This window comes from Cicer arietinum, chromosome 5 (assembly GCF_000331145.2).
Source record: "Cicer arietinum cultivar CDC Frontier isolate Library 1 chromosome 5, Cicar.CDCFrontier_v2.0, whole genome shotgun sequence".
NCBI classification, from domain to species: Eukaryota; Viridiplantae; Streptophyta; class Magnoliopsida; order Fabales; family Fabaceae; genus Cicer; species Cicer arietinum.
In genome coordinates, this window is record NC_021164.2 from 78,346,867 (window position 1) to 78,359,218 (window position 12,352).

At 24.5% G+C, this 12,352-nt stretch overlaps 1 protein-coding gene and 1 long non-coding RNA gene across 2 annotated transcripts; both read right to left on the minus strand.

Moving 5' to 3' along the window:
* On the minus strand, positions 1 to 804 carry LOC105852187 (uncharacterized). The gene is made up of 2 exons (XR_001143947.3): positions 512 to 804; positions 1 to 364 (listed from the first exon to the last, which is right to left on the minus strand). It is a non-coding gene; the product is annotated as an uncharacterized lncRNA (long non-coding RNA).
* A 2,277-nt stretch (positions 805 to 3,081) lies between these two features.
* Positions 3,082 to 4,349, minus strand: LOC101496332 (BURP domain-containing protein BNM2A-like). The gene is made up of 2 exons (XM_004500761.4): positions 4,156 to 4,349; positions 3,082 to 4,020 (listed from the first exon to the last, which is right to left on the minus strand). The coding sequence occupies exons 1-2, from the start codon at positions 4,210 to 4,212 to the stop codon at positions 3,223 to 3,225; spliced, it is 855 nt and encodes a 284-aa protein (XP_004500818.1). The 5' UTR covers positions 4,213 to 4,349; the 3' UTR covers positions 3,082 to 3,222.
* Between the last annotated feature and the right edge of the window lie 8,003 nt (positions 4,350 to 12,352).

Below are 12,352 nucleotides of genomic sequence, written 5' to 3' on the forward strand. Positions count from 1 at the left end.
TGAAATATCAATAGCTAGTTTCCTGCAAAATAAGCCTTAGAATTCTAATCACTACTATCTCAACACAATATGCTGCTATAGCCTATAACTTAAAATCATGATCTCTACTGTTCATACTTGTATATAGATATGTATTTTGATCTTCTTGACATAATTAAGACATGTGGTTATGCTTAACGGACATAACATGTGTGTGATATAATATAACATTAGGCTTTATATCGAAGTCTCTGATAAAACGGTCCTTCCCTACAACATATAGTGGATCCTGAATAAGGCCCTTAATTGCTTCTGGCATAGTTTGGCCCTTCATCATATTCTTCCAATATTCATCCGGTTTTGTAGCAAAGCACAACTTGGCAACCTATTCACAAAAACATTTCAAAGAATTGAGTTAGGAAACTACTCATATATTATTACTTGAATTTTCTGAACACTAAAATGAAATCAATTATCAACACGCGCGGGTGAAAGAGGAAATTATTTTTAATAGAAGTTTTAGAAAGCTTACAAGGAGAAGAGAGAAGACTAGGAACACGACATGGTTGGACTTCATGGCTATGCTAATATTTGTGGATAATATAACTTGTTTGTTGGCCTATGGTTGTTTGTTCTTAATGTTGGAAGTAAACTAATCCACGCTGAACACATATTTATGTTGAATAAAAAAGACACTTTCTTACCAAAATGGTTGGTAGAAATGACAAAAAGTAACCAACTAAGTCAAGTGGATACAATCCCACAATATAAATACTTTATTTTCGAATATCAGTTGAGATATATTCATATATTTAGTATTTGATGTGTTTTATCTTATATAATTTACAATCTTTGCGTATAAAATTTGAACTTTGTTTATTATAATTTACCAATCTTATATAACTTTGTCTAACACCATTGGGTCATTTCCTAAAAAAGAAAACCATTGGATCACTTGAAAGAACTCTCAATTTGGGCTCGATTGCTGATGCATAATTTCAATATTTTTACTAAAAATTGATTTTCATTTATTTGAATAATTAGAAATAATATTAATCGAGAAAAATACAATTTAAAATTATAAAAACTGAAAATTAATTTATGAACAAACTCACAATATTTATGTTAATAGTATAAAAAAGCAAAATATTTATATATTTGACAAAATTTACATATATATGATAATTGAAGTATTTAGAATACACATATCTCTAAAACTATAATATTGACAGTATCATAGTCATTTGTTGAATCTAAATTAAATCAACATTAATATATCAATTTGAATCGAACACCAAAACAAAACGAAAAATGAAATTATGTTGTATATAGGCAACGAACAATACATGAGGACGAAATTGAAGATAAAATACAAAAGAAGAACATAATGTACGGGGAAAATACTTAAAAACAAAAAGAAATAAAAAAAGTGAGTTATATGGACTATTTTAAATAAATAAAAAAAGTTTTAAATCAACCCATATTATTATCAAAAATATTTTTTTAAGTGACTCAGAAAAAAAACAATAATTTTCTTGTGCGAATGGTATATTTTTGTTAGTCAATTGGAATTGTATAGTTACTAGTTCAGCAATTTTTTACTCCTTTTAAGCATTTTAGGTGTAAAGCGAATTTATTATCAGAGTAATAATTTATATGAAAAAAAAAAAATAGATTCAAAAATAGTCAATCAACTCCTCTAAAAAAAAGTTCAATCAACTTTTAAAATAAAATGTTAAATTTTAATTTTACAAATGCAGTAGAAAAGGTCCTTCTCATTTGTTCTTTTTTCCTGAAATTTTACTTTGATTCAAAGAGAAAAGTTTAGATTTTACTACCTCCAATTCCATATATTGAACTCTTCATGTAAAAAAATCAACTTCTCCACTTTATATTTTTAACTAAAGATTTTTGTCAAAAAATAAGAATTTCACTTTATAATTCCGTACTTTTCAATTCTTAAATAGTTGTTAGTGTCATTCGTTAATAATAATATCCTCCTCCCCAATGTTTATTCAATAAAAAAAAAAAAACAGATTTTTCAATTTCTCAACGTTGGTGTAGTAGTATTCTAAAGGCATTGCAAAGACTTTAGCCCAAGCCAGAATATGGGCCATTCATCAATACAAAAGCACTTTGATTCTGCGGGCTTTCCGTCTGGCCCACTTAGTTTTATTGGAAGCTTCTTTGATAAAAAAAAAACACTGTTATTAGTTGACCAAAAGAAGAGCACTGTCATTCATTAAAAAAAATGGGTGAAAGCCATCATATTATATTCTCTTACATCTTTTACATGTGTTTTATTATAAAAGTAAAATTTTGTGCTGACTCCACAAAAAACGATGGATCTATGCAGACTATATATAATTTCACTAAATATTAAAAAATAATCTAAAAAATGTTTTCTTGGTATTTATTTACTTTTTTGAGAACTTATTTATTTGTATTTTAAAACTAAGTATACTATAAATACAACTACCAAAAAGATTAATTTATTGATTCGAAAAGAACTATAACAAACAAGAAAACTCTTCAGTTTCAACGTTAATATATTTTTAAGATTGAATTTAAATTTATAGTCCTTGATTAAATTAAAAAAATACTTGAAAAGTTCATTATTTTTATCAAAGGGAATTAGTGGAAAGAATCAATCTCCCACAACGCGATAAACTCGAGTTTAAATTTTTGTTGAAAGAAGTAACTACTTTAATATATTACTCGCTTTAAATAAAATTATCTCCGTCAGAATAAATATATGAAGAAAAAAAAAATCATTGGTTTTAATAATTGTGTAATACTAGTAATAATCATCATACTTTCGGTTCGGGTACCCCTGATTTGTTTTCTTCCTAGAGGAAAACAATGTTCATCCTAAAAACGACTCTAAATTTTGTTTGTAATCCGTATTTAAAAGTTGTCTAAAAATACACACTATTTTTTATAGTACAATAGAAGCTCTCATGTATAATACAATTTTTTGCATGTAATATATTTAACATTTATGATTACCTTAAAATTTTCTTGAACTTATAGACAAAAATTCCCGATGGAGAGATATTGAATAAGCAGAGCAAATCATGAGGATTCAAAATTATAACGAAATTATAAAAAGCAGAGACTCTTAAATATAATCATAACAAATTTTACATTATTTAGCTCTGCACACACAGATAATTATTTAGCATTATTGAGGCATATTACATAAACTCAAATTGCAAACACACTAATACTATATATTACAAATCACATGCTGGAAGAACCATGAGATTCCAATTTAGGGACCCAAATGAGATTATCCGCTGGGAAAAAGTGGCACACAGAAGAGCTTCCTGGTGTAACACCAAGCACTTGAAATGAAACATGATTAGGTGCCCATTGAGATGTATCCAAATGACAAACCACCATAGCTTCAACTTTATCTCCATTCTCACCCCCCAATGATACTTTATACACCCTATTCTCACTTTCTTGACTATGACAATAAAAAACAGCATAGGGGTAAGGCACAGTGTGACAAGCCACAATCTTAGGAGCTAGAATTTCCATAAGAATTTCTAAAATAGTATAATTTTGGAAAGTAACACTTGACTTTGTTTTGTGCATAGTAGCATAAACTTGAAGATCAATTTTTGAGCCAAGAATGTTTTGTGTAAATTCAAGCATAGATTCTAAAGAAGTAGCACAAAATTTGACCTCTCCTTTGATGGGTTTGCTCTCACATTCTCTTAAGGTGTTTTCCATTGCTATAGCTTGAGGTGAACCTTGAGATAAAGAGAAAATTTTGAGAAGATATGAGAGATGGGTTGATGAGAAAGGAATTGATTCAGCTTCTTCTTTGGGCCAAAATTTTGGAGACGTTGATGGGTCTCTCTTAGGAAAATAAATTTGCATTTTTTTTCCCACTTTCAAATCCTTCAAAGTGAAGAACACCATTAATGAAGGATCAATATGGTTCATATGACTATGATGATGGTTGTGTTGAATTTCCAATGATTTGTTTTCTTTTTCAGACAATTCCCTTGCTTGGTCTCCATGAGAACACTGCAAAAGTTCATTAAACTTTGTAATTAAAGAAAAATAAAAATTTGTTTATAAATTATTTGTGGAGCTGCAATTAATTAAAGAAAGAAACAGAGAAACATAGTTTGAAGATAAGTTATTAAACATTTAACATACCAGAAGGGTTACTAGTAGATGAAGAAGGAGGATTAAAGATATGAAATTTATGCCCATAATTCTACTTTCAACGTTGAATTATAAATGACTTGAAAGAGATGGAATTAATACACAACCCAGTGGTTCTTTTCGACCAATATTAATATTTACTCTTACAAATAATTTCGTAACGTTTTGAATGCATTGGTTCGGTTGTGCGTAAGTGCAGTTGGAGAAACAAATTAATTATTAATTACTAATGTATTAAAAATTGAAATCATCGTTTATTTTGAAATTTTATTTTACAAATGAATTATTCACTTGTGGAATTGAAAGATTAATATATTTTTAGTCTCGTTTTAAATGTTTCATTGGTGTTAATCACAAATTTTAAAAAATAATTAATTGTGTTGAATTTAATGATAAATAAAATAAATTTTATTTACTCAATACTCTTATTAATTTCAATTAAAGAGGAAGTTTGATGAATTGAGATGTATAAATCATGTTATATTAGTGAAAAAAAGTAATTAATGTTGTATTAGTATCATAAAATAACAAGTAATTTGATTAAAAATTAGCATTACAAAGTACATCCTCCATTCCACAATAATCTTTCTACAATTATTTCACATATATTAAAAAAAATATATACAAATGAGATAAATAAATATATTAATTCCATTTGTCTCTAAGTTTTTATCCTTTAAGTATTTTACTTTTGTTCCACAACTTTGGTTCTTTTAGATAATCAATTTAATTAATGGTATTTTTCTTTTTATACCCTTAAAATTCCAAAAACATGTATTAAGGGTAAAAATAATTAAATTATTTTAAAATTATTATTTTTAATATGTGTGTCAAATTCTAAAAAAATCAAAATTCAGAATTAGAGAGAGTAAATTTTTACTAAATTATTATTGTCAAATATTGATATTTTTTTAAATAAAAATATTTGTCATAAATTTAATTCACATACATACATAATAAGTGTATAGAATATTTTACATTGTCAATCTTTCAGAATTGTTAAATTATTATATATATTTTGACTTTTATGATAATTATTTTTAAAGTTGTATCCATAAATACTTATGACATCATTGATATATCTTGTAAAAGTTTTTAAACTCACATTACATGAAGGGGCAGATCCAACTTATTCTCTCCAAGGTTCTACCCCCTATTAAAGAAATTAAATCACCTGAATTGATTAAAATGTAAAGTAAAAAGAATTAAAAATGAATAATTTAATAAACTCGAGATTGATTATAATGTATTTATAATATTTATCTATGTTAATTTAAATTAAATTATATAACTAGCCATTAATATATACCAAAATAAGTTTTTTTAGGTAATACTTTGGTGTTTAACACGTTTTTGGTCATTTTTTACACGATCACGTTCTAGTTCTAATTTTTTTATTTGGACTTTTATTTCTAGACGTTTGTTTTTAATTTTACATATTAATCTTATATCACATACTCAAAATTTACTCTATCAGTTTTATATGTTTGGTTGTTCAAACATTTCTTTTTGCCCTTAAAAATAAACATTCAATTATTGTGTGTTGGCCCAGGTAGTCTATAGAGTTAAGTTTCCGTGTCAGCTCTTCTAGATACATAACAATTAAATTCATCTATCCTTATCTTTGTTTTTAGACAAAATATTAAATACTACTAAATATTTACAAAAATTAATTTTAAATTCAAAATCAAGACATGATTTCTAATCTCATTTATCATTATTAGGAACACAAAATGGAAGCATTAGCGCACAAAACCTTAACTTCTAATGAGTATGTTTTCAAACTCTCAAGACCTTGAATGCGAAAGAAAGTGACTTTCTATTTACATTATTGAATTTACATCTGTCAGGGACAGACTTAGTGCGTTGCAAGCGTGGGCTAGGGCCCGTAAATAATACACATTTCATTTGTTTCAGAATGAGTAATGATAATGATATAGACTTTTGTATATAAATATCTCTTTTTCAAAAAAAAAAAATTTAATCGTTCTACTTTTAAAATTATTTTTTAAAATATTTTATTTTTTTTAATAGGAAGTCGTTCTCTTTGCAGAAGCGATTATCTGAATATCAAATTTTTTAAATTCGATAGAAGGTCGTTTTTAAAATATATTAATAAAATAAAATACATTAGTAAATAATAATAATAATAATAGAAGAATAATAATTTTAATAATAATGTGCCAAAATAAATAAGAAGAAATTGTTATAATAAGAGAAAACTGTTATAATAATATGTCAAAATAAATTACGTATCTCTGGTATTTTGACGATAAGAGGGAATTAATATAATAATGTGTCAAAAAAATTAACTGTACTTAATATTTTGATAAGAAAGAGTTGTTATAACAACGTAATGTGTCAAAAAAAAAAATTATTTTCTTAACAACTCACTCTTATCGTCAAAATATTATGGACACGTCGTTTATTTTATTATAACAACTTTCTCTTATTTGTGTTGGCACATTATTATTAAAATTATTTATTATTATTATTATTATTATTATTATTATTATTATTATTATTAAATTTTATAATATTATTAAAATTGTTATTAATGTATTTTTTTATTATTATTATTATTATTTATGTTTAATAATAATTAAAATATTGAATTTATGTTTGATAAGTTTTTACCAATTTATTTCTTTGAATTTATGTTTAATAATAATTAAAATATAAAATTTATTTATAATTTATTAATGTATTTTATTTTAATGTATTATTTGTATTTTTATTTTTTAAATAATTAAATTAATAACTCTAATAATAAATAAATATTAAAATATAACAACAAAAAATTTACTTAGTTAGAGGTCGCTTCCCTAAAAAACGACCTTCTATTGAGTTAAAAAAATTTGATCGTAGTCGCTTCTCAAGAAAATTGAACATTTAAAAAAATAATTTTTAAAGTATAACAATTAAGAATTTCTTTTTTTTTAAAAAAATATTTATATACAAAAGTCAAAAATATAAGTGTTTTCGGTGAAAATTATAACTCAAATATGTAAAAAATATTATATTGAATCACTTAAAAAAAGTTTGTAGTGATATTGAATTGAGATAAGTCATTGAGATAAGTCAAACAGTTTTGTATCCATGTCAAAATGTGGGTGTGAATACTCATAAGGCCAACTCAATCTAAAATTTAAATTAGTTAAAAATAAATCAATATTAATGAAAATTACTCTTAAATTATTATTTTTTATTTGTATTTATGACAAATTAAAATATAACAATAATTAATAAAATTAATTTGATAGAATTATGATTATCGTTTTTTTATTATAAGTAATGTAAATGACCCATGTCATATATACACTAGTTACTATTCGTTGAAAAAATATGAATTAGCAAAAGTGTATAGTTCTATTGCACATAATCAAGTGAATTTTTTACACAAATTTTATAAAATCATCTAAACTCATATTTATTAGAATCAAAATTTGTATATTTAATACTTTACACTGTAATATATCTCAACACATAAGAAAATATGTGCAATTTTGTTGTTAGTCAAAATATCTCACCAAGCTATGCAACTAAAGAAGAATAAAAAATTGCTTAGGAATTATTTGTGGCGCTTATAAAAAAAAATTAATATATTCCACATTTAAATTTATATATTAAATACTTTTATTTTTTTTTTATTTTTAAGAAACACATCTCCGCCCTGCTATTAGGATGAATTTTTTTATGCAGTAGTAGAAGGTAGCATCCCGGTGATACAAAAAGATTTTAATTTTAATTTATTTGTTTTAACAATTGAATAATTGTTAATTTAATAAATAAAAAATAATAATAATATTTTGAAAAATAAAATTATATTTATAAAATCAAATAAAATACATCTAATAAAAGAAAAAAATACATCAAATTAATACGGTTGAGTAAATACGTCAAAAAAAATAACATGTTATATTATTTTAACAATTTTCTCATTTTTAACAACTTCCTCTTATTTTCTCCAGATTTAATAAATAAATAATAAAAATAATTGTAATAAAAAATAAATTATATTAATAAAATAAAAAATACATTAGATTGAATTGAAGAAAAAATACATCAAAATTAATGTTGTTGAATAGATATGCGGAAACAAATAACATGCTATATTATTTTAACAACTCTCTCGCAGATAAGTTAACAACTTAATTTTATATTATTAATAACTCCTTTCTATTTTCCTTTTAATCTAATAAATAATAATAATAATAAGTAAATTTTATTAATAAAATCAAACAAAATACATTAAATCGAATAGAGAAAAAATACATCAAATTTAAATTAATGATGTACACATAAATGACCTCCAATTATACATGTAGGATATCATCGAACTCGTCTAACTCTTTGAATAAGTTGAAGGTGTTCTGGTTGATCGTCATTTTGATCATTGTCCTCGTCGTAATTTGTATGTGGATTAAACCCACTACCATCTGCCTCCACGTAAATCTGAGTATCAGAGTTATACATAAAATCAAAAACAGCATAAGTTGACTCATAAGTTGTGCATTGAGTTCCAAACAAATTATAGAAAATCTCACATTCACTCGGATGACCGAGGGTTGATATTTTTGACACTGAATGAACGTAATATTGAGTCGGTATTTCTGTAGATTTATGTACATGTGGTGGTGGTGATGGACCATAATATAGAACTTTTGAGAAATTTGAGAAAATATGTCACTCCACATGTCAACATTTGTTTGATTTCAAATATACACAAATCTATTAAAAGTGCTTATAATAATCCAAAAAATGGATGGCAAAATCCTCCGTAAAAACATGTGTTTTGTGTCCAACATACTTCACAAAATTTTGCAAGGGAATTCAAGAATAATGCATTGAAGAAAAAAAATTGTTGCTATGAATAATAATTTCATTCTAACTTTTTAATTAGTATAATTTTTAATAATTTTTTTGGCACATTATTTATTTTGTCAATACAAGTTACTCAATTAATGGGCCTAAGTATAGATATTATCGCAGTGAAATCGACCTAGTAAATTGGGAGGCTATAAAATAGTTCGACAACATACCACAAGAAAATTGGATTAAAGCATTTAATGGAGATATTTGTTGGGGTCATGTGACAACCAACCTTGTGGAGTCGATCAATGCAGTATTAAAAGGCACGTACAACCTTCTCGTCACTACTTTGGTCCAAGCTACTTATTATAAGACATGGATGCTATTTCGAACAATGAGAAAACTACACACATCAATTTTAGCTTATGGTCAGGTATACACGGAAAATTGCATAAATTTTATGAAATCTGAAATACGTAAATCCAATAGTCACAAAGTCGATAGTTTTGATCGGAACAACCATTCTTTCATGGTCAACAAGAGGGTAAATCCAAGATAAGGACGACCAAATTGGTCATTTCATTGTCATCCTTTCTAACATGTGGTGCAACTGTGAGAAATATCAAGTTATAATATGTCTTGTTCACATGTGATAGAAACATGTTCTAACACAAAATATGATTATTGGATGCTTATACCTGATGCGTACAAGGTGAAAACGGTATTAAAAATATATGGTGAAATGTTCAAACCTATACCAAACAAATGATATTGTTCAGAATATGAAGGTGTTAAGGTGTGTCACAATCATCAGGAGAGTCAAGAAATGTCGCCAAAAGAGTAAAACACATTAGAACATAAATGAACACTATAGAAAAAGTACCAAGAAAATGCGGATTATGTCGGGTCTCTGGTCATACTAGAAAACATTGTCTAATAAGTGCTAATACATCTGCTCAAATTTGATGTATTTTTTTTCTTCAATTTTATGTATTTTGTTTGATCTTATTAATATAATTTATTTATTTATTATAATTATTTTTATAATTTTTTAGCTTATTTATCTATGTCATTGGTAGTTATGGTAAAGATTATATGTGTGGTGTAAGAAAAACAAGAGATTGTGGTTTTTAGGATTTTGATCCATATATGAGAATTTGATATTTGAAAATGAAAAAATTAGAGTTGACGATGAAGATTGTTGAATACGCACGACAGATTAATCCTTAAATTAAAAAATGCGCACAACAGATTAATCTTTAAATTAAAAAATGTCATTTTTTAATCTTTGATAAAAATCAATTTAAATAACTTAGTCCATAAATTACGATATATTATTGAACAATATGAAAATTGTTCACGTATATCATTAAATCATATCAATAGCTTATGTAATTTTTTTTACATAACTTTTAACAAAAATACAGTAAATTCTTTTTGTCCTTGGATCGAAAACCAAATAAAAAGAAATCGAAAAGGGAAGAAAGGATGTAGACTTCGCTACAAGTGAAAATAGAATAGGTGGAATTGAAAATAAAGATAACTACTTCAAAACAAAATTTATAAACCTCACTAAAAGAGTTGTTTCTAGTTATGACCAGAAGTGGTCTATATCTAACACAACGACGGTTTTTTTGTCAATATTCATTTGAAGTATTTCTACTGTCATTTTTTTGTTTTTCATGTTTTCATTTTCAAATTTCATTTTATTTTGGATCGATATATGACAATTGGAATGCTGCATCGTGCAGTCATAGTTTAAAAATGAATAAAAAAATCTATTAAGAAAAAATTGTAAGAAGGATTGATGTGTTTCGATGTGTTTTTGTTAGTGACTAAAAAGAATAATATTTTTTTGTAATTAATTTGTTTAATGTGTTTTTTGTGAAAGACCAAAATATTTACTTCTTCTGTTCTGTTATAAATATGACTTCAAAAAATAAGAATTTAGTTTGTTTATTTACTTATACAAAGTAAATTTAATTTAGAGTTGATTTATCTACAATATCAATGTAAAGAGTTTAAATATTCATTTTTATGATTTTTTTAAAATAAAAATAATCAAAATCAAATATATTTATTAATTTAATAGTTATGATTCACGTATATCATAAAATATATTTTTATTTTTTGTGCATATAAATTAAATTAAAGAGTTTAATTGTAATGAAATGTAAATATAAAATATTTATATCATACATTACAATTATTCACGAACATTAATGAATATCATTAATTAAGCGGCACAATATAAACATGAAGGAGTGTAATAATTCGTATAATATTTTTTATTAATAATTGGGTGTTAATTGGCACAATGATTTTCCCAAAATTTATATTTTATAATTAACTAAAAATTACTTTTCTCGTGAACCACTTAAAAGTTCGCTTTCACAGGTGATTATTCATCATGAAATAATATTTAAGATGACACTCATCATAAATAATAATTTACGAACTTCATCGTTTTTAAAAATAATATAGTAATACAATTAATATCAATTTAATATAAAATATTTTTTTAACTTTAAATATAAAATATTTTATAAATTAATATATTTAATTTAAAATTTAAATTAAATATATTAATTTTTATAAATTCAAATTGTTTATATTTAAAGATAAAAAATAATATATATCTATCTTTTTAAGAATACCACTTAAATTATTATCTAATCATAAACTTAATATTTATTTGTACAAGAATATATCTATGATTGATAGAATTTTAAATATTTTTTAAATAGTAACGTAGACTGGACGTGATCCATATAAAATTATGTCTATAAAAAAATATGCTATTATTTATATAGAATATTTTGCAGTAATTGTCCTGAACCATTAACATTTTCTGATTATATGGATGGCCCACTTAGATTTCATGACACCCTTAGATTTGGTTTATATTTTTGTGTATGGGAGGACCTACGGTCACATCTTCCACTCCTTTTAAAAATTTATTACATTGGTATTATTTTGACAAAATTATCCTATATATTTTTTATTCATTTATATATAATACTTAAATTTTCCATTTTGTTTGTTTGTACTTTATTTACTTTTTAGATTATTATTTTTCTTTTAAAATATTTATAAGATTATCATATTTTTTCTCTTACTTAAATCTTTTATCATTTAATATATTTAGAAAATTATAATTTAAAAACGTTGATGTGTCAATAAAAATTTTATGTAGTAAACTTATATAGAATTATTATTATAATTTTTTTTAATAAAAATACAAAAGACATCACATCTGATTGTTAGAATTCTTTAAATACATAAAAAAAAATAAAAATAAAAAAGACGCTAATATTCACTATCTTCTTACTCATCTTCATTATTCATCAACGATCATACCATTGAGTATCCGTCC

Excerpts from the sequence above, each read along its gene's own strand:
- LOC101496332 (XM_004500761.4), bottom strand. The coding sequence starts at position 4,212 with ATGGGCATAAATTTCATATCTTTAATCCTCCTTCTTCATCTACTAGTA. Across the intron at positions 4,021-4,155 it reads ATCTACTAGTAACCCTTCTG|TGTTCTCATGGAGACCAAGC; the intron begins GTATGTTAAATG and ends GAACTTTTGCAG.